The 23,738-nt window shown below is 50.1% G+C and overlaps 1 protein-coding gene across 1 annotated transcript; it reads left to right on the plus strand.

The window, feature by feature from the left end:
- Window positions 1–533: 533 nt before the first annotated feature.
- LOC146810159 (zinc finger BED domain-containing protein 5-like) lies at window positions 534–23,486 on the plus strand. Its single transcript, XM_085614949.1, has 4 exons — window positions 534–1,403; window positions 1,545–1,839; window positions 22,414–22,490; window positions 23,478–23,486. The coding sequence occupies exons 1-4, from the start codon at window positions 534–536 to the stop codon at window positions 23,484–23,486; spliced, it is 1,251 nt and encodes a 416-aa protein (XP_085471075.1).
- Window positions 23,487–23,738: the final 252 nt, after the last annotated feature.

Genomic DNA, 23,738 nt, shown 5'->3' on the forward strand with positions numbered 1-23,738 from the left:
GTCGCGCAATCCCGGTATGACTTTCAGACCTGACTATAAGAGCGTTGTCTGCAGTGCACAGCAGTAGCCTCGCAGCTCCTCTTTGGCAACACCCAGGTTTTAATATTACCCAACACAGTGGTACTCATTCACTGATCGGATGAGCAGGCGCTGGGATACACACCCATGGATGCATGTTGCACTGAGTTCTCAGCGGGGCTAAGCTGTGTGGTACGTGTATTGGCAGAGCAAATCAACTTCCAGGAATTATTCCATTTTAGGAGTTTGCACAACAAGAAATGTCGGCAATATGCTGAGTTTAAATTAATTAAGAAGCCATCGTTACTAATAATGAATTGGGCAGACGTAACGTTTGTAGTTAAAGCACGTGCTAACCTTAAAATTGGCATCAAGGGCTCTCTGAGTCTGAGAAACCATCCAGTCACAATTTGCTCCTTATAGATACAAATCTTAAATTTCTTTTATAGGTAACTTGCAGGTGCAGCGTCCTTGTGTATGCCTAGTACTGAGTGACAGTGAGATATACTGCAGTGATGGACACGTTTTTGAAAAGGAAACAACTGGACTCTGAACAAAATTTGGAGCCGGATGAGAGCCCAAGTATGAGTGGGGATCAAAAGAAAGTAAAGATGGTTAGCTCAAGCAAATTCTCTGGCACAAGGCAATATAGCGAAAGCTATATTTCATTTGGATTTACTGTCACCGGAGATGCAAACAAACCAACTCCACTGTGCGTGGTGTGTGGTGAAAAGCTAGCTAACAGTGCTATGGTCCCAAGCAAACTTAAACGCCATCTCCAAACGAAACACCCTTTGCTTCAAAACAAGAATGCGGACTATTTTGTTCGCCTGCGCGAAAACACAGAGAAACAGGCAACTTTCATGAGAAAAACCACAAAGGTAAATGAAAGAGCTCTTAAAGCTAGCTATCTAGTTGCCGAACTTATAGCCAAGTCAAAAAAGTCGCACACTGTGGCAGAGACATTAATACTTCCCGCCTGCAAAGCTATTGTAGAGGAGATGCTCGGACCTGAAGCAGCTAAGGAAATAGCCAAAGTCCCTCTCTCAGACAACACAATTTCCAGACGTATTAATGACATGTCTGCAGACATCGAAAGTGTGGTTTTGGAAAAGATCCGTATCAGTGAGAAATTTGCATTGCAACTTGACGAGTCTACTGATATCAGTGGACATGCTCAACTCTTGGCCAATGTGCGTTTTGTTGATGGTGATGCAATTAGAGAAAACTTCTTTTTTTGCAAGGCATTGCCAGAAAAAACAACAGGAGAAGAAATTTTTCGGGTCACATCAGAATACCTTGAACAAGGAGGACTTAAGTGGGAAAACTGCACAAGTGTCTGCACCGATGGAGCTGCAGCCATGGTCGGGCGCACCAAAGGCTTTGTAAGCAGAGTGAAGGAAAGAAATCCAGATGTGATTGTTACGCATTGTTTTTTACACCGTGAGGCCCTCGTAGCCAAGACTTTACCAGCAGACCTAGTTCATGTGTTGGATGATGTTGTGCGCATGGTAAACTTTGTAAAGTCACGACCCCTGAAAAGTCGCATATTTGCAGCTTTGTGTGAGGAGATGGGAGCGAAGCATAAAACCTTGCTGTTTCATACAGAGGTCCGGTGGTTGTCGCGTGGCAAGGTCTTGGTTCGTGTGTATGAGCTGCGGGAGGAACTTAAAGTGTTTCTGACAAATGAGAGGCCAGATTACGCAAAGCTGCTTGCAAGTGATGAGTGGTGTGCAAGGCTGGCATACCTGGCAGATATATTTCATCATCTGAATGAACTGAACACACGAATGCAAGGCCGAAATGAAAACCTGCTTACAAGTACAGATAAAATAAATGGATTCCGTTCAAAGGTGCAACTCTGGCATCAACACGTGGAAAGTGGCAATCTTGAAATGTTCACACTCACCAAGCAATGGCAAGGTGTTCACACTGCTGCACTGTGTGAGATAATAGTTAAACATTTAAAAACTCTCGAGGAGAGGTTGTCATTTTATTTCTCTTCAGTCTCCACTGAATGCCTTGACTGGGTTAGGGACCCTTATAGCTCAGCATCAGTTGGTGGAAAGGACATGACTTTACAGGAGCAGGAGGAACTAACTGAACTGAGGCAAAATCGTGGTTTCAAGCTAAGATTTGCTGATCTACCTTTGGATAGTTTTTGGTTGGATACTGCCAAGGAGTTCCCCCTTCTGGCAAACAAAGCTATTTTGACATTGCTCCCATTTTCCACTACATATCTGTGTGAGATGAGCTTTTCAAGCATGATTGCTATAAAAACTAAATACAGAGAGAGACTGAGAGCTGTTGACGAAGAGCTACGTGTGTGTCTTTCTTCGATTCCAGCCAGAATATCAGCTTTGTGTTCAGCCAAACAGGCCCAGGTTGCGCACTGATCAATAAGACCAGTGTTTTATAATTTTTCATATTTCTGTTTACTTACTATTTCATAATAAAGTAATTATAAAATACTTTCTTTGTGTTTATTTGATTCCTATTGACCTATTCAAGAGAATTACTTTATATATAGTCAATATATAGGCACAGAGTTAAATTTTTTAACATTTTCTAATGGTGGTGTGCCTCGTGATTTTTTTCATGAAACAAGTGTGCCTTTGCCCAAAAAAGGTTGAAAAACGCTGGTCTTGGGACCCAGCACTACAACTCCCACCAGCTCACCCTGCCCCCCCTCAGCATGATGGAGCCCTCCACCCCAGCTAGAAGCATGTGTCAGCCATTGTCTGCTTTGCCCTCACCTAACAGGTAGGTAGCTATCATGACAGGAAGGGGGAATGTGTCTTGGGACCCAGCACTACAACTCCCACCAGCCACCCCTGCCCCCAGCTCAGCGTGATGGAGCCCTCCACCCCAGCCAGAAGCATGTGTCAGCCATTGTCTACTTCACCCTTACCTAACAGGCAGGGAGCCTTCTTCACAGGAAGGGGGAATGTGTCTTGGGACCCAGCACTACAACTCCCATCTGCCACCCCTGCACCACCAGCATGATGGACCCCTCCACCCCAGCCAGAAGCATGTGTCAGCCATTGTCTGCTTCACCCTCACCTAACAGGTAGGTAGCCAACTTCACAGGGAGGGATGTTTGTGGTAGGGAGGCCTGCTCCACAACTCCCACCAGCCACCCCTGTCCCTGTCTCAGCATGATGGAGCCCTCCACCCCAGCCAGAAGCATGTGTCAGCCATTGTCTGCTCCACTCTTACCTAACAGGTAGGTGGCCTTCTTCACAGGGAAGTATGTTTGGAGTAGGGAGGCTTGCTCCACAACTCCCACCAGCCACCCCTGTCCCCCCTCAGCAGGATGGAGCCCTCCACACCAGCCGGAAGCATGTGTCAGCCATTGTCTGCTTCACCCTCACCTAACAGGTAGGTAGCCATCTTCACAGAGAGGGATGTTTGGGGTAGGGAGGCCTGCTCCACAACTCCCACCAGCCCCCCCTGCCCCTCCCTCAGCAGGATGGAGCCCTTCACCCCAGCTAGAAGCATGTGTCAGCCATTGTCTGATTCACCCTCACCTAACAGGTAGGTAGCCATCTTCACAGCGAGGGATGTTTGGGGTAGGGAGGCCTGCTCCACAACTCCCAGCAATCATCCCTGTCCCCCCTCAGGAGGATGGAGCCCTCCACCCCAGCCAGAAGCATGTGTCCGCCATTGTCTGCTTCACCCTCACCTAACAGGTAGGTATCCATCTTCACATGGTGGGATGTTTGGGGTAGGGAGGCCTGCTCCACAACTCCCACCAGCCACCCCTGTCCCCCCCTCAGCAGGATGGAGTCCTCCACCCCAGCCAGAAGCATATGTCAGCCATCGTCTGCTTCACCCTCACCTAACAGGTAGGTAGCCATCTTCACAGAAGGGGGGAATGTGTCTTGGGACCCAGCACTACAACTCCTACCAGCCACCCCTGTCCCTCCCCTAAGCATGATGGAGACCTCCACCCCAGCCAGAAGCATGTGTCAGCTATTGTCTGCTTCACCCTCACCTAACAGGTAGGTAGCCATCTTCACAGGGAGGGATGTTTGGGGTAGGGAGGCCTGCTCAACAACTCCCACCAGCCACCCCTGTACCCCCCCCCCTCAGCAGGATGGAGCACTCCCCCCTTAGCATGTGTCAGAAAGTCCCCCCCAACATGACAACTGGACAGGTAAGCAGACAGTGCATGCACCCCACCATCCCTCACCAAAAACATTGAGCCATATGACAACACAAGGCCTCACTTCACAGCAAAATATGAGCAAACTAAATATATTTTGACAGTATGCAGACAGCTAAGCGTACGGAACTGTGGCGGTACAGGCCTGTGGCACATCCAACACCATTAGCCTGCACCTGTGCTCTCCCCCGCCAAAAGATCAAGGGGCCGGCCAAAGAAAACCTTGGGAGCATCCCGTGGCAAAGCACCTGCAAAACGCCAGTCAAGGAGCCAGCCGTGATGGCACCCCCTTCACCCTGCCATAGGATTTGTACACTGTCCTCACTCACACTGCCATGGAAATGGCATCCATCTATTGGACTGTGTCACAACATCAATGTTGTGCTTACTCAATTGTCTCATCTACCATCCCTGACAAATCATTGATTCAACATTCACATTTATGTAAATAGCCACTTCCCTCTCATAGATACACATTGTAAATAAACACTAATCACGCAACAATGTAGTTGTGTCTGCTCCATTTTTATCACAGTCTGTGCAATGTCACCCATGATTACAATCACAACCGCCATTTGAAGCTATGTATATGCATAGCTTCAAATGGCGGTTGACATGCTCCGCCCCCCAAATCACGGCCAGTATGGGCGGTCGCTACGGCGAGCCTGCAGCATCACATTGTTGACTCTGTACATTATAGTTTTTTGGGAGCACGTCTCGGGCACCTATGGACACATCATGCTGTGTCAATATCAATAGTAATTCATGAACTTAGAACAGTGGACATTTCCATTTAATCATGGCACTGGATGTCATTGATTCTTTATCCTGTCACAAATGACAGCCTTCACATAATATCTCCCTGTATGGCACCTAACTCGCGGTAGATACCGCCCCTGGGGTGTGTCACCGCAAAAGCCTGGGACACAATCGCAGTTGTGATAGGCATATGCACATTGTGAAATGGCGGTTGGCATGCTCTGCCACCCAAATCCCGGTCACCCATGGCTTTGTATGGCACCCAACTCGCGGTAGCTACTGCCTGGCCCCTGCGGTGTGTCACCGCAAAAGCCCGGGACACAATCGCGGGAGTGATAGGCATATGCACATTGTGACATGGCGGTTGGCATGCTCTGCCACACAAATCCCACAAAGCACCGGATGTCCTGCCATCTCTTCCTCACTTGTGGCAGGCGCCGCCTGCGACCCTCCACCGACTGCACGGCCTTGACGGCATCCTTCCAGATCTTCCCCTTGTGGTAGGTGGATACCTGTGTGGATGACTGTTAGAATCCGGGGTCTCTGATTGGCGCAGGTATGCACCTGCGACAAGCAGGGACCCTTTCCTCTAAGTCAGGGCGTAGGATTACCTCTTTAAAAATAACCCCTGCTCACCCTCTAGGTAACGTGGCGCGAGCAGTCAGGCTAGATTTCCAGAGGGCATTAGGTTAAGCGTTCAAGATATCTCACACAATAATCACCTCCCCACCACACAAAGACACAAGGCTGTATTTATATCAAAATAAAGTTCTTTATATAAAAGGTTTCTTTAGGCAGGTTGTCAAAAATACAGTCTTTAACTTAAATAGGGTTCCAGTTACTCTTGAAGGCTTTCAGGCAGTCCACAGTTCTTAAAATGGCAAAATTGTACTTAAACTAGCTCATTTAGGGTGTCTGTGCGCTTCGTAGCGCCTTGCGTACGCTTCGTACGAGGTTTTGGACATCACTTGCTGTTTCTCATGCTTCTTGCGTGAGCACACGTACTCGGGACGTGGACCGTACCTTCGTTGGTACGCGTCGTACACGTCCGGTACGCCTCTTGCCAAAGCTCACGCTTCCCGCGTGAGCGCCGTCAATGTATCTAATGCTGGACGAGCCGTACCTTCGTCGGGACGCCTCGAACAGCTGATTTTGAACCGTACAAAAGCTCACACTTCACGCGTTAGTCGCGTAGCGGGTCTACAGCGCTAGTACGGCCCGAACAAAGCAGCGGACGGGTCGTACTTCAGCGCGCTCGCACACAGTACCTGATTTCTCACACAAGGGTGATCGCAGCAGCTTCAGGGGTCCCTGCAGGAGCGTCCCATGTGGCGTTGTCATCCCTCTGAGGCAGTGGGCTTCGTGGGGTGCTCCAGGACGGTCTCGGCCACACGATCACGGGCAGAAGCAGGAGGGGCAATCTTTTCAGCGCGTCGCGCTGTCAGCTTCACGGAGGGGACACACAGTGCATCACCGGTCTTCACAGGAGCGCCCACGGCCAGGGGGGTCGCAGAGGCTCAGCGCTTGGAGCCGGATGAGTTTCTTTCTTCGCGGTGCGAGCTACGGCTCGGGGGGCAGTTGCTTGCAGTGCTTGGACCAGATGGACAGGTCTTTGCGGTGCTCGCAGTAGCCCCGGTGGCAGATGTCGCGGTGCTCAGAGAAGGGGCACAAGGTCCTCAGGGGTCAGCGTCACAGGATCGCTTCCAGCAGCTTTTCCTCTTCTGGGGGGAAGGTAGCGCCCACTGTTCCTGGGGCGCAGTTCATGGGGCAAGTTCACAAGCAAGCCCTTGGAGATTGTTTGAAAGCACAAGTTGATGCAAAGTCTTTTCCTCTAGTCTTTTCCTCTCCTTCCAGCAGACAGGCACCCACTGCAGGCCAGTCTCTCAGGCAGAGAGACAGTATTCCTCCTTCAGCTTCTCCAGGTCCTTCTCCTTCAGGCAGAGGTTCGTCTTGGCGCAAACAGGATCTGATTTCTTAGGAGCAGGGCTTCTTCTTTTATAGCACAATTCTTTTGTTCTTTGTCGCCAGGGGGCCTGGGCCTGGCTCAGTCCAGTTCTGGAGCACTTTGTTGTGGTGACTCTGTTCTTTCCTTTCAGCAGCAGGGCAGAGACATCAGCTGCTCCACAGGGGGCGGAGCCGGCATTGTGGTGACAGAGCACAGGTCTATTCAGAGTCAAAGGTGTACTCCTCCCACCCATCCTGGGGTAATCTCTCTACCCACCACCTGGCAGCCAGCCTGTCTCCTGGAATTCCCCAGCCCTGCTCCTTTACTGTTACTAGGCAGAACACACACACACAGCAGAGGCGGACTGAAATGGCCAGGTCAGTAAATACTAACTTTCTAAAAGTAGTATTTACAAACACAGGATATTAAAATAAACGTTACTAAAAGAAGTATTTTATTATTCTGAGTTCAGGCATACTAAACTTGACTTTCTACCATGCTCTCTGAGTCCACTGGGATTACAGCGTGTAGTAATTCCAGCAGCCCATTCTGGCCTATGGAGAGCAGGTAGCCTTCAACAGTGAAAAACGAAAATGGCTGTAATTCACTATTAGGACATGCCACACACATCAGGGCATGTCCTACCTTATACCTACAATGCACCCTGCCCTTAGGCCTACCAGGGGGGTGACCAATATGTAGTTAAGTGAAGGTTTGGGGACTGGCAAGTAGGTGCACTTGCGCAATCAGCGCAACAGTACCAGACCGCGCGCAGGTTCTGCAGTGGCAGACCCTAGACACATTTTACTAGGCCGCTTCTGTGGGTGGCACAACCAGTGCTGCAAGCCCACCAGCAGCATTTGTATTTACAAGACCTGGCACTCCTGGTGCACTTTACTAGGGGCTGATAATAAACCAAATAAGCCAAGCATGGACACCAATCAATGTATACATTTTACCATAGGGAGAGCATATGCACCTTAGCACTGATCAGCAGTGGTAAGGTGCCCAGAGTCATAAAACAGCCAACACTAGGTCAGAAAAAATACAGGAGGAAGGAAAAAGTTTAGGGATGACCCTGCAAAAAGGGCCAAGTCCAACAATGACAAAGTGGGACAATATCACTACACCTGCACCATGTCACAGAGACACACATTTGAACATCTTTGATCTGTTGAACAGGGCACAGTATGCCGGCAAGTAATAGCACCTTAGTCATAGGGACTTTTTCCACTGTGGGCGCACCAATGCACAACATGGCATAGTAAGTGCACAGGTAGCATGAGGGGTGTGAAACAATCCCTGATCATGGCACACACTGTGCATCCCAAGCAACAGAAGGCTGATGGACAGCACCGAAAATCAGTCACATGCCCCAGACCACTGACAAAACCTCAGCAGAGTACACAGACACACACAGGCACACATCAATCACCTGCCATTGCCAACTGCGGATGCACACCTCACTCTGCACATGTGCCACTTGCCAGGGGGGGTCACAGGTGTGGGGCTACCTCAGCAAGTCAGACACACAGCACGGCTTACTTCACACATCATATGGATTGAGCAGTTGCCTCCTCCATGCAGCTGTGGTGCAACACTCCACATGGACACTCACCCACATGACAAGGAACATTCACACACATCAATGTCCAGGGGGCGTACACATCATTTGGACACTCTCACCACTCTCACCACAGCTCCACTCAACTCTCACACACATCTGTGGGTGCAGTCACCTGTCACACCGGGGTGACCACTGAATCACCGCAGCACAATAGAACAAGAATTCCCAAGAGGATTAGGCTGGCGGAATGTGCCATGCACTATGCAGTGAATGTCACAGTAAACACAATGCAAGTGAGGAGTGCACACATGAACTACATCAAGCCCTGCATGAGAGACATAAGGCCCCCCCCCTCCCTGGGACCCACTCCAACCAACATTGCATGTCTGTCACACCTGGCCACAATGCCAGAAGTGACAGACACAAGAAAGGTGCACAGGCAAAGGTAGTGGAGTCAGCAATCACCTGCTCCCCTGGTCGACCATACAGCATGGGGTACTGTGGGGGGATCACATCCAGCAGGGCCTCGTTCTCCTCCTGGGTGAAAGGCTGGGCCCTCTACACAGTCCTTGACATGGTGCCAGAGGGAGACAATACAGCAGCAGTGGTATCGACTGACATGTTGTGCAGGCAAGTGCCCTCTCATGGCTTCTGGCTGCCTTATATCTGCCTTGCTGGACTATTTCATTTACAGGAGGACAGAGTGATTGGTCAGACTCATTTGCATCCTACGTTTCCTCCAATCCCTTTAAACAGACACCAGTGACAGCCTTTGCATCTTTCGACTTTGCAGCATGATGTCAAGTCAACAACCACTTTGCAACATTGTTAAATGTGGCCAACTGATTTTTCCAGACCACATGATGTTCAATTTTGAACGTGAAACTCGGTATCCATGACAACCTGCATGCATTTAGGCCCTAATACTTGTCCCTCATGTGTCCCCATTGTAATTCTTAACTCCCCACACAGGTACGGCGCATTTCGCACGTACCCCTAGGGCACCATCACTACAGTGATACGGGCCGTACTCACGCGTGTATGGCCCGTACACATGTGAGTAAGGCCCGTATCACTATAGTTGGGGGTACTGTAGGTCCTAGTGATAGGCACGTACTCACGCGTGTACGGCCTGTACATGCGTCAGTACGGCCCGTATCACTATAGTTGGGGGTACCGTAGGTCCTAGTGATACGGGCCGTACTCACGCGTGTACGGCCCATACACGTGTCAGTACGGCCCGTATCACTATCATTTGGGGTACCATAGGTCCTAGTGATAGGCACGTACTCACGCGTGTACGGCCCGTACACGCGTGAGTAAGGGCCCTACACACGCCCTCAGAGCGTGTGTACTGCCTTTCACAGCTTACACTGGTGATAGGAGGCGCACACGAAAGGAATGGAGGCGTCAGACTCGCACTCGGCTGTACATCAAGTCATTGTCAGTGCAGTCCTTCATGTGCAGGGCCTAGGTGTGTCAGGCAGTGATGTGGCACGTCTCCTCATGTTGTGGCACAATAGATGTATGATGAGCTGTTTACACATGCCATGTGTGATGGGGCACTACGTGGCACACTTCCCATTCACACTTTGCACATGTGTGCATGTAGGACACTCGTGTCAAGCACTGCATCACTGGTATGGCACAGTCAGCAACACCCGCAACTGTCCCCTGATGCCAGGTACACGGATAATTACACCTCACATGTGACTCCCAGCGTGCCACAATGTGACTATGTCAAGTGTGTGTCATGTGTTCCCATGAGCTTTCCGTTGGTGTTCTGTCCAATCCATCTGCTGTTGCAGCATCCAACATGTGTCTGTGTGCATATGTGCATGACACACATATACGCACACCATGCCACATGTGGACTCACACGTTACATGTGTCATGATGGTTCGAAGATGACTCCCTGACATGAGGCAATATCTGCATTCTCTCAATGTCTGTGTCATCAGTTTTTGACATGTACCCCTTCATGGTAATGTGTGTTGTCTGTCCTTTTCAAGATTACATGTGACCTGTGCGTCTAGACTCCCGCCAGCTGTCTGTATGAGATGACATCCTTCAAATGCTGATATGTGGATGTCTGTCACTCCTGTAATACGTCTGGCTTTTCACTTACACTGGCCCACAGCTAGTTTCATGGCATGTCGTGTTGACCTTGAGCACCCACGTGTGTAGCTGACTCTTGGTATGAGTATCACCTGGCTGCCATACGTGGCCTGGATGCATTGCACAGAACAGACTCTGTATGTAGCATATGTGTATTAGCTGTTGGACATATGCTCTGTTCATTGACATTTGTGTAGTGATGTACTCAATCTTCGTTATTTCTTCCAAATTTCTGCAGGGCACCGCCTCTCCCCCGACCAATGCCAGACTTGGCTGCCATGAGGGAACGTGACTGTATACGCCGCTACCGCTTCTCACCACCGTTGATTGACAACTTGACCGCAAGGCTGGCACCACCCCTCCAACCGCTACACAGGTATCCTACTGCACTGACACCCAAGATGAAGGTGATGGCAGCCCTACATTTCTTTGCCACGGGTACGTTTCAATTGACCATAGCGGATGTAGGTGGCATGTCCCAGACCATGTTCAGCCGTGTCCTGCATGATGTGTTAGAGGTCATGTTGTTACACCTGGATGAATTTATACATTTTCCAACTCGTGAGCAGTTGACAGGTGTCAAGGGTGAGTTCTATGCCCTGGGAGGGATGCCCCATGTCATTGGGGCCATTGATGGGACACATGTGGCTTTGGTACCACCACAGGCACAGGAGCTAGCCTTTCGTAACCGCAAGCATTACCACTCCATTAATGCCCTTGTGGTATGTCTTGCTAACATGCTGATATCCCATGTCTGTGCCCGTTTTCCAGGATCAGCACACGATGCCTACATCATGAGGCGTAGCAGGGTGCCTGAAATGATGCTGCAGCTGCGCAACGAACGTGCATGTCTTGTTGGTGGGTATACTCTGTTAGTCCAGTGTTTTGCGCTATCTCAATATCTTACTGCTTCTCCTGACCCACTTCTGCCCATGATGTTTCCATGTAGGGGACTCTGGCTATCCCAACATGCCATGGCTTATGACGCATCTCCACAACCCCAGAACTGCCGCAGAACACCGGTACAACGACACCCATGGGCAGACGAGGTGCGTTATTGAGAGGACGTTTGGCCTCCTGAAGAGCAGATTCCGGTGCCTCCACAAGACCGGCGGCGCCCTCCCATATGCCCCGGTGAAGGTCTGCAAAATCTTCCTTGTGTGCTGCATGCTGCACAACATGGCAGTGGAGAAGGCCGTGCCACTCATCCTGGATCCCGATGAGCCGGATCATCCACCCGTGGAGGATGAAGGGCTTGGGCACGGGGCAAGTGAGGATGAGGAGGAGGATGAGGATGAGGACATCCGGAGTCAGCTTATCCGCAACTTCTTCTCATGATGGTGTGTCCCTGTGTCTGAGTGTGCACGCTTAGAGCCTTGTGTGGCATGTGTTGCAATGTGTGTGTCGAGCTGACTGTGTGCTGAGTGACTTGGAGGTGTGTTCTGATGTGTCATTCAAGTGATGATGTCAATCCACACATTTTTGCGGGAACACAAAAATCATTAATAGCATGGTGACGGCATCGTTCCTGTAGAGTACATGTCTGCAGATTACTTGCTCTTAGCTGACTTGTTGTGTGTCTGTCCTCCCCAGGTTCCTGCGGCTGTCGTCTGCTCATGTCATCATTGCCGTCCTGCTATTCCTCATGAGTATTGCAACGTGTGCTGGATCAGAGTGACATGCACAGACATGGTGAACATTCATTTGGGGTAAGGAGTGCAGCAAGGCGTTTTGTGGGTGGTACGTGTTTGTGATTTGTGGGGACTGCTCCTGTGCATGTTGTGTTACCATGCATACATGTCGACTCACCATGGGCCACATGACGTGTTGCATGGCTCCCATGAATTGATAGTCACCCTTCCTGACAGTCATCTGTCATGGATTGTGGATTCTGATGAAGGCATCTATGTGTGTACATCCCCATGACAGCCTCAATGGGGAATTGCACACTCTCCGTGTGCAGCAAGGGGTGTTAGGCTCAACCCCTTCACTTGTGTGCCAGCTCTGTAGGATTTACCACATCTGTGTGTTGAAGGGGGTGTCCAGTGTAGGTCACACATGTTCTGCCAAATGACCTGTGAGTCTGTTCCAATGGTTGCATTTCCATTAGTGTGAGGCTGAGTAATAAAGGTGTTCGTAACACTCCAAGGTGCCTCATCTCTGTCAATGCAGGTCTCTTGCCACTTAGCATGCGGCATATCTGGCATACTTGTTGTAGATAATGCATAGGAGTCCATGTGTAGTTTAGCGACATGCATGCAGTTGCTCATGGATTAGGCTCCCGATTGGGCATGTAGTACATGGTTGTGTATGTTTTTTGGCTAGATTGACCACACAATGGGCCATCCACAGCTGCTGAGGGTGTGTCTCCTGTGCGCAGGTCGGCCTTCAGTTTCCTGATCCGGTGTAATGGCTCTTTGGTGATTGTGCATGCATTGTCGCTGGGTGTGCCATTTGACACTGAACACTCCTTACTTTACACCCGCGCCTGTTGCAGCTGTCCTTCTGACATCCTAGTCTTTGTGTGCAAAATGTGGCATATTGAAGGGAGATGGCGCCTGCTGCTGCGGGCCCTGCAGAAGCACCCAGTGGCCACACACACAAGATGGTGTGCATCATGTTTGGCTGGCTCACATATGCCATGCTAGTCCACAGCATCTGTACCTCTTGTTGCAATGCCCTCTGCATTATGCACTTGATCCACAGATGGATCCACTCCAATTAAAGACAGACCATCCCCCAGGTCCATGGCAACATCCGTGTCAAATACTGCCCTGCCCTCTACGGAGCAAGTACATCCACACTCCCAGGAAACTGGTCCACTTCCAGGGGGCATCTGCACACCTCAGCTTCAACACCCTGCATCCCAGCCACCTCACCGTCCAGCATAGATAGCTGCAATGGCTCACTGTCTGCTGCAGGATGACCTCCACACTCTCCACCCACACTCAGGAGGCAGTCCACAAACCCGACCCCACACCAACCTTGTACGTCTGTCATCCTAGATCCCGTTGGGCCATCTCCGTGCATCCATCCTTGCCCTGGGCCCCGTTCTTCACATCCACCGTACTCCAGCATACAGGACATTGTTCTCCCACCTGGCCACACATACCTGGGACTCCCTCCCCGGGAACCTCCACATGAGCCATGACCCCTACGCCTTGATGATAATCTCCCAAATAGGTCTCTCCGCACAGTTTAGCAAGCACCCCCTCAGCAGCCAGAGGCCATCACAGGTGAATGTTGTGCTCCATGCCTACATTGTATGATACCTTGTGACCCATGTGTGTCCTGTACCAGACTCTGATCTCAGGGTATGGATGGCTGGAGTTAGTTCAACACTCAGGCATAGTTAGACATTTCCACACACATATGTCGTTGAATAATGCCAAATGACAGCAACATCTCAAGTGCAGAAAAATAAGATTTTATTTTTGTTGGGGTGAGTCTTTTGGTGGATGTGCTAAGGTGCACTACCGGGGGAATAGAATCCAAAGTTCACAGGGGGAGATGGCATCCTTGTCAGTTGGAGTCATCAGAGTCCAGACCACAGTGTTGGTCATCATTGGTCAGACTGTGACCAGCAAGTCCATGTGGCAGAGAATGTCATTGGGTGAGGTGCTGCTGTTGCGCCAGAGGGCCAGGTGCCAGGCCAGGTGACCTGGGAGATGGGGATGGTCCGCTGACTCTCACGGTCTTTTCCGTGGACGACCCACCTTCCTCCGGGGACCCTCAGATGCAGGCCTTGACGATGTTAGGGACGCTCCGTCAGACGAATCCTCCTCCTCCTCGTCCCTCCCTATGTCTGGTGCAGGTCTACGCCTGGTGGTACAGGGAGGGTTTGCCAGGCTTTGGGCGATCTGACGGAGTGATTGGCTCACGTCCCTGTGCACCGCCAGGAGCTCAGCCAGTCTTGCCTCCATCCGTCCTTGGTGTTGTTGATGACTGGCATGATCCTCTACCTGCAGGTTCTTAATCTCATCGAGGGTCCCCTGCATCCCGGAAAGTCTGGACATGACCTGGTCGATGCCTCTGGTGTCACGCCGGTATGAGTCCAGGAAGTTGCGTATGTGTGACATACCGGGGTCCTGAGCTGGCTGGTCAGGTTCGCGCCTCCGCCTGCCTCCACTCCCACCACCCCTGCCCACTTGAGCCTGGCCTGCCCTTGTGGGCACATCGGGTCTACGGGACCCCTGAGGGATGGCATTTGCAGGGTTGCCTGCCTCCTCCTGGGTGCCCGGAGAACCTTGTCCCTCCTGGTCAGACTGGCTCTGTTGTTCAGTGCGAGCAGGGCTCCTGGGTGTGTCCTCGGATGTGGCAGGAATGGGAGTGGTGGTTGGCACAGATGTACCTGACGCAGGTGCTGCAGGTGCTTGGGCACCAGAGGGGCCAGGTTGGTCGGGGTCATCCACGGAGTGGTGAGAGTCGTGGCTGCCGGTGGGATCGTCTTCACGCGGAGCCTGGGACTGTGATTCTTCCCCCCCAGTGTTGGGGGGAGATCGATGACGGTGCCCTGTGTGTGAGAGAGAGACAATGTCAATGGTGTTTCCTGCCACATCTATGTTTCATACATATTCAAGTTGACACAGTTCCTCCAGGTAGTTGGTTGTCCCTAGCATTCCTCTCAATGTCCACTTGGGTATGGGTATGTTGCAGGGGACATATTGGGGTGTTCTCCTGAGTGTTTGACCTGTAGATTGGTGGCTCTGATGCTTATTTGGCTCTGGATTGGTGTAGTTGTGTCACATGTCCATTGTGGGAGTGTGTAAATCCGTAGCCTGCCCCGGGGGTGTGTGCTTGTGTTGGGGGGGGTGTGACTCGGCGTGCTGTCGTGTGTAGTGTGAGTTGTCATTGGGTCTCCCAGGTGATGTGTGTGTCCCCTCATAGTGCATGCTGGCATGACAGTGAGTGTGAGTTCCTGTGCTAGATACCTGTGCTTGTGGAGTTGGAGTTTGATTGTACAGTGGTCCCAGGAGGGCCTTGTGCTGCATACAGCAGGGCCCAGTGTCAGCTACCTTGTCAGTAGTTTGCCAGTCCCTGTGCATTGTGCATGGGTATGTACATATGCCATATGGGCTGAGGGCATTGTTGTCTGCGTCTCATTTCCACAATGTGTTGTGTGGGGCCCACCCTCCCAGCCTCCCGGACATCCAGTCTTGTGTTTGTGGTTGTTGTAGCCTTGGACATGACCTTGCCTTGATTAGTGAAGGGTGCATGGAGACGTTAGTGGCATGAGCGTGGTTTGTGAGTGTGGTTGTGTGCGGTGAGTGCTTGGGGGAAGTTGCGTGCCTTTGGTGTATATGTTGTGTGGACCCCATTGCCCCCATGTTACGTAAGTTGTTTGTGTACTCACCAGGCTCTGCGACTTCTTCCACTCTGTGTACTCCCACCGGCGGTAGCAGGGCCATCACCTTCTCCTCCCAGGGATGGTAGTGTACGGGTCTGCGGGGCGGCCCACCTCCAGTGATGTTAGTCTGGCCATATTCTTCATTCATTTTCCTCTTGACCACCCGGCGCATATCGTACCACCTGGCTTGGCATTCATGCCTGGTCCTTCGGACGGGCACAACAGCATTCACCTTGTCGACAATCCTCTGCCACATGGCAGATTTTACAGATATGCTGGTCTGTCTGACCAATGTTCCAAACAGCTGTGGCTCGACTCTGATGACTTCGTTGACAAGGAGCTCCAGCTCCGCCGTAGTGAACTTTGGATACTTGTCTGTGGGCATGGTGTGGGGTGTGGGTGTGGATGGTTGTGGGTGTGTGGGTGTGTATGTGAGTGTGTGTGTGTGTGAATGTGAAGAGGGGGATGTTTGTGGTGGAGGTTGTGTGAAGGTGTGTGAGTGAAGGTGTAGTTAAGGTGTAAGTAAGGTGCAGTTGTTTGTCTGTGGGGTCTGGCAGCAGTGGGTCTGTTGCAAAGGCTCATGGGTTGTGTGTGTGGGCCCTTTTTATTGGTCCATTTTTGGGTGTGACAGTGTTTGAATTTTGGTGGGTGTGTTATAAGAGGTGGTTGTGATTTAGGGCCTCTGTTTGGCTGTTTGGATGTGCCAGGTCAGTCATTGAGATGTATTTTGTCGTGTGGATGTGTTTGGTGGTGTTGTGCAAGTCGAATTGACCCTCCTTGTGCTGTTTTACAGTGTCCTGGTTCTGTATGAGTCTTTTTCGCGTAGGTGCGATCCGTACATACGCGATGCTGGGTGTGGGTGCTGGGGTACGGTGTTGGAGTGCGGCGCGTACATGTGGTGGGGGTACGGTGCGTACACGGGCAGACCTGGGGTACGGCGTGTGCATGCGGAGGTACTGCGCATACGGGGGGGACGGCGCATACATGGGGGGGTGCGGTGCGTACATGCAGTGGGGGGCAGGGGGTACGGTGCGTACATGTGGTGGGGGCAGTGGGTACGGTGCGTACATGCTGTGGGAGGGTGGGGGTTTAGTGCGTACATGCGGTGCTGGTGTACGGTCCATACATGCGGTGCTGGGGTACGGTGCGTACATGCGGTGCTGGGGTACAGTGCGTACATGCGGTGAGGGGCAGGGGGTACGGTGCATACATGCAGTGCTGGGGTACGGTGCGTACATACGGTGCTGGTGTACGGTCCGTACATGCGGTACTGGGGTACAGTGCATACATGCGGTGCTGGGCAACGGTGCGTACATGCGGTGCTGGTGTACGGTCCGTACATGCGGTGCTGGGGTACGGTGCGTACATGTGGTACTGGGGTACGGTGCGTACATGTGGTGCTGGTGTACGGTCCGTACATGCGGTGCTGGGGTATGGTGCGTACATGCAGTGCTGGGGTACGGTGCGTACATGCGGTGGGGGCAGGGGGTACGGTGCGTACATGCGGTGGGAGGGCAGGGGGTTTGGTGCGTACATGCAGTGCTGGGGTACGGCGCGTACAGGCGGGGGTGATGCGCGTACAGGGGGGGTACGGCGCGTACAGTTGTGGGGCTGGGCTACACTTCGGACAGGGTGGTGTACGGTGCTGACAGAATTGGGGGTGGGGGGGCTGTACGGCTCGTACACGGGCATAGGTTTACCCGTGTACATGTGTGCTACTGCATTAGCTCCGTCCGGGCCTTTTTCCGTGCGATTGTGTATTCGGACAGACGGTCGGGCTCATACTTGCGCGTTCGGACTTGTGTTTTACTATTTGCACGTACAAATATCCGGCTCACTCTCGTACACTTTTCCCGACGATATTTGGACGTAAAAAATTTCCGGCGCACTCTCGTACACTTTTCCCGACGCTATTCGTAGATATTTATCGCGTACGGATCGTACTTGGCCGTTTGTACGGTACTTGTACGACTCGTACGTAAAAAAATACGGATACGAGTCGTACGGTATTTTTTTTTACCGGATCGGAATCGGCACCTTGATGTTGTTACACCAAGGATATTGTGCTGGATAACTAAACCCGTATAAGGTCCCAAAGGCGAGACCTATTGGCTATGCCAATGCTTTTTGTTTTGGGAATCTGGTCACCCTAACGCATGGCCGAAACACGAACTACCTCAGACAGCCAATGAAACAGGGAGCCATGAAATGTCCAGTCTCACAATCTAGAAACAAAAGAAAGCACAAACATTGCAATCTATAACGATATCCTTGGCAAAATCAGCCTCAACTGGCACTCCTACATTTCAGAAATGGGCAGAATATTACACCCAGGAATAGAGAGAACACTCCCCCAGAGTCGCAAGTTGATGTGCCCGATTAATAGTTGGCCCTGGTACATGCGCAAAACCCAATTTGATGACCAGAATCATCGCCCGTAGGGCCCCACGCATTATGCCAACACTAGATCCGCTACCACCGGCATGCCTATCAGATCACGGGATCCCCCATACCTCCCCCCCACCCTTCCTCTCCCCCCATATATACCAATATATGCTTTTCTCAGCCCCTAAGAAGCACACGTCGCTCAAAATTATCGTTATACTGTTCACCCAGTCAGTGTAAGAGTGCGGCCGATGCTAATGTTTTCAAGATGCAATCTTTTGTAAAATGTTAATAAAGAATTACAACACAAAAAGAATATCAATTTTTCCAAGTACCAGTGATCAGTTATCAATATGGTTCCTCCAAATGTCAGGGGTTTCCAGCTCCCACCTCCCTACTTACTGTCCACCATCATGGCTGGAACCTGTCCCTCCTAAAAATAGTGTTTCAGTTAAAAAAAACAAATATGTACTAAGAAGTCAAACTGTATTTTTCTTCAACTACAATTCCCAGATTTGAAGCGTCACAAATATTCTTAAAGTGGCAGGCCACTAATATCTTCCTCTTCAATGTCCCCCTGAGTCCTCATGCCGCCCCTCTCGCCCAGAACTGGACTCCTACAAGCGTCACTGACTGCTCAGACTTACGGCAGGAGGTCTCCCCTGACGTTTTACCTAACTATTGGATTCCATTTCTTTTTTTATCCTGGAAACTATTTATTCCCAGCACTTTATGCCTGCAAGTGTTTAGACTTTCGAAACAGTGGAATGACATTCAAAGTCTGAGACACAGGGTAGTATTGCTTCGTCTCCAAGAGTCAAGCTCTAGGCACTTTGCTTCCCCTTCCGATATGAACAGTGCTAGGTGGTTCTAATAGGTCTGTAGGTGCTCACTGATTTTGAGGGGGGACACCAAAATCATCATCATAGCCCAGGGCACACTGTTTGTAGTCTTAGTCTCAAGTGCATTCTTGGAGTTGTAGTCTTAGTTTGCTTCCATTATAACAATTAGCCTTACACACTTGACAGCAATAATGGTGGGTTTAACAGCAAGGATTTGAACCAGTGTGTGTGAGAACCTGGCCCCTTATTATGACGTTGACGTAAAGTCCAAACCCAGGCACAAACAAGTGCGCTCTATGGACCGGAATCCTGGACAATGCGGAAGTGACTGCACCCCAGATATCTGCCACAGGCAAACTCAGGCAGGTCAATCCTGCTGAAATATACTGCAGAGAAATGTGCAATAAATTATGTTAAATGCGAAATTCAGCACAGAAAACAAAGCTTTCGCTTGCAATTTCTCACTTTCCAGCTGGAAACTCAGAATATGAGCCATTTATGTACCCTGTAATTACCGCGCCCTGAGGGATCAGTATTTACAGAGAGCAGTAAAATACCTCACCACCCACTTCGTCATCAGGGCCACTTTGTGAGGTGTGCAACATATTGTTGTTTTACTCGCCAAAGCAGTGACATTCCAATCATCACACGGGCGACACCAGCCCAGTTGCAGGCAGGCCTCGCTGTGTAAAAAGGACACTGCAGATGCCAGGCTCAACAGAGGCCACCTCCGCCCGCAGGCCCTGGGGAGGCCGGAGCGACACTGAGTCAATGCGGAGAATTACTCTCACGCCGCATTGTTCGGACACAGCAGGGCTCGGATGAAGCCGTTTTGTTGAGGAAGAGGAATGTTCTGAATGAATGCACATTAGAAAAGCAGCATAGAAAATAAGTTTTGCACCAATGAGCACTGCAATTGCACTCTGTTGCTGAATAGCGTTAACGAGCGTAGGGCGGGCAGGAACATAGTATCGTCATTGGCATCCTTTTCCACCCCTCCAACATAATATACATTTCCAATAAATAAACACACAACACAATTTTCGTTTGGGTAAAGTTGCTGCAGGTTTATTACATACATCGTTATGTAATGGGTGGGTTATCTTACGGGCGATCCAAGGGCAGGCAACCAACTGGGCGGCCTGCCCGCTGGATGAGCCAGGCAGCACTGGGGCGAACCCCGCCTGTGCTGCCCTTACTGGAGATCCTCTTCCCGGATCACGTGACCGTTGGTACCTTCTTACTCACGCCCCTTTCAGGGATGAGCGTCGCATAGCAAACCCCCCGGTTGTTCAGGCCCACACTCGCCCAAAGGACTAGCGTGGCGCCGACACGGTTTCAAGGGCCCTCCCATGAGGCTCCTTGGCTTTGGCTCTGGCACCCCCTATGGTGCCACGCAGAGGTACCCTTGGTACCGCCTGCTTCCAGATCGCCCTGTAACTCTGCCACAGCTCTGGAGGCAGCCACCGTCACCACCAGAGCCCCCTACCAAAACAGCTATAATCTTACCCGCAACCTCTCCTGTCTGGGGCCTCCTGCCAATCTAGATGAAAGAGAACCATCCCTACTGGTTATAGGTGACCCATCTATATCCCAGAGCCCTTGAGGCTAGCCTGGGTCAGCTACAGTCTGATGAAACAAAAGGTCCTTTAGGCCTGGGAAGTTGTGCCAAGAACTATTCACCCCCATGCGGGAAAGTTCAGCTGCATCACATGCCTCAGCCCGAGCCAACTCTGGTCGGGGCGAATGCAGACCCCAAGGCTCACATTGCCCCATCTATTTGCTGATCTCACCTAGCTGCCATCCTTCTAGCACCGTGTGTGCCTGAACACCTGCGTGTCCCACCTGTGGGACAGCAGCCCACTTGCTAGGTGACCACTCCCCAAACCGCCTGCCTGCTTTGGCTATTATGGTGAGGAGGATTATACTTAACCTTTCAACAGTTCCTATGCTTGCTAAATTGTGACGCACAGGAGGGTTCATAGCTAGAAGAGTGTGGCAATGGGCAAGGGGCCCTCCTGCCATCGCCATGTATCCCATATTTCTTATGGAAATTTTTCCCGTTCAGAGCCTGCTATGGTGGAACCCCCTAGGCATGCAAGCTAGAGGATCTGTCCAATTAAAGCAGTACGCCTGTGACGTTAGCTTGGATCACCTAGTGTCTGCTGAAACAAAATCCCTTGTGGCCTGTGGAGTATTCACCCCACGACAGTTTCAAACACCCTGGCTCACAATGCCTCACCTATTTGTGATCACACTAGCTGCCGCCCTTCTAGCACCTTGTGCGTCTGAACACGTGTCTCCCATCTCTGGGACAGAAGCTCACTTGTTAGGCTACCGCTCATACCCCCGCTTGCCTACTTAGGCTATTAGGGCGAGAAGGATATACTGTCAGGACACTACGTCGTCTCTTACCTTTAGGTGTTTTCGGAGACGTAGTAAATTTCGCAGAGACGCAAGGGACCAACTTCCCTAATAACTAATTTAGAACTTGTAATCTTTGTACATATTACAAGATAAAAGTTAGAAATCTGGGAGGTGGACCGGATACTGGACGTGATGACGTGTTCAGTTGTCGACCTGCGAAAACAATTACAACAAATTCTAAAAATCTACTATGCGAGCCTTTTTACTGACTTGTCATTAATCTTTCTTAACGAAGTCCGGTAACCTCATGTAACTACAAAGCCTACCTGCGAACAACTCTTGTCTGGTCTACGTCCTAGTATTTTCTTGTTTCGCGTTGATGATGTAGTAGATAATAATCAGGCGGTTTTTGAGATGTTAGGTTTTCTCTTGCAATAGTGTCTTGACCGTTTCTTGCAGGAGCTAAAAGAAACAACCACTAAATTAAATCTAATACATAATGAATAGACCTGGAGTTCTTTTTTAGCCTCTTTTTCTACTTACTCAATTGTTATCTGGCGTTGCAAGATTCAATGTTCCTTAAGTAACTTCTGCGCCTGTATGTACCCTTCGTTAATTCGCAAAGATAGTAATCACATATATTACAATAACTGCACGCTTCTTTCTCTCTTGTGGATTTCTGCACTAAACACAAATAACATGCTATGCTACAATTTACATTGGTAAACCTATATTGTCCTTACTTGTGATTGCCGGTTTCTTCTTAGCGGTAAATATCCTTTCTAATTAGACAGTTCCAAAAATAGTTTTTTAGTTTGTTCATTTAAATGGCCTTTCTTGCGTAGGGCGCCTTTAAATACTAAAATACACTTAACTCCTTTTTGTTTTCCTTTGTAGGTTCTGCCGTCGTGGAAGAAGAAGACTTCAAAAGCGGAAGACCGGAGCTGCTGAAATCTGCCTTGGAAGTTGTCCAGGTAAGTGTTCGGGATCTTCCATGCAGAGGAATCTCAGACGCGATCCTTCTCGGGGAACAAACGGAAGACAAAGCGCCTTCCAGAACGCTGGGTGCGGTTTAAATAGACAACCGCACCCAAGCGCTCATACGCTCTGCCAATTCAGACACTCGCACGCTCCGTTACGTATTACGGGCGGTGCGAGCTCAATCAGGCTTCACGGGCGGTGCGAGCATAATCTGGCTTCACAAACCTTTCTTTGAAACACCATGTATTCATTCTAAAGCGATCACGAAACAAAATATCTAATCACCCAAAAAATGTCAAAGAAAAACATACGCACAATAACAGTCTTTTCCTAGTAACATTTGGCAAGTGCATAATTCACAAATAAGTTACACCAAACATGAAACACTATGCTATACATTGTAAGGAAGTGCTGGAGCACGGGAAAGTGGTGTTTTTTTTTATAATCAGAGAAGTACATGGAGTAATCTACGTATGAGTTGTGAGACCAGCCCTACAACCCCAGTTGTCTTTCTTGACAGTACTCCCCTCTCAAGATCCCCCTAAAATTCTTGCAATCGGTTTGAGTGCATTGGGGCATCGCTTATGGAAAGCCTTGATCAATCTGGGTGCATTCTTAGATGAGTTAATGGCTCCCAGGTTCGTTCTTCTGGGCCATACCCCTTCCAGTTGATCAAATAAAAAAGTTTTCCACAAACCCTTTTTGAGTCTAAGATTGCTTTGACTTCAAATTCTGGATGTCCTTCAACGAAAATCGGAGGAGGGGGTCGAATAATATGAGTGTCTGGATGATATGGTTTTATTAAGGACACGTGGAAGACTGGATGACACCGATATATGGAAGGAAGAGTTAACCTTACACAGACTGGATTGATCACTTTGTCCACAGGAAAGGGCCCGATAAACCTTGGATTGAACTTCTTGCTGCCCTTTATTCTTAAGTTTCTTGTATTTAACCAAACTTTGTCTCCTTCTGAATAGGAGGTTTGAACAGTTCGATGTCTATCAGCAGACTCGTTTTGTTTTTCCTTTGCTTTTGCCAAATGATACTGTGCTTCCAAATGAATGGAGATTCATTTTGAGATATAGTCATGTATGGATGGTGCAGTATCTGAGACCTTTACATCACCAGGAATATTTTTGGGATGAAAGCCATAATTACAAAAAAATGGAGACATTTTAAGAGAAGAATGTTCTACATTATTGTATGCAAAGTCTAGAGCACTTAACAATTCTGACCAG

The sequence above is a fragment of the Triturus cristatus genome, chromosome 7, assembly GCF_964204655.1.
Source record: "Triturus cristatus chromosome 7, aTriCri1.1, whole genome shotgun sequence".
Lineage (NCBI taxonomy): Eukaryota > Metazoa > Chordata > Amphibia > Caudata > Salamandridae > Triturus > Triturus cristatus.

Coding starts and splice junctions, on each gene's coding strand:
- LOC146810159 (XM_085614949.1), top strand. CDS start 534: ATGGACACGTTTTTGAAAAGGAAACAACTGGACTCTGAACAAAATTTG. Junction 1,404..1,544: donor TCGGGCGCACCAAAGGCTTT/GTAAGCAGAGTG, acceptor AACTTTGTAAAG/TCACGACCCCTGAAAAGTCG. Junction 1,840..22,413: donor AAATGAAAACCTGCTTACAA/GTACAGATAAAA, acceptor TTTCCTTTGTAG/GTTCTGCCGTCGTGGAAGAA.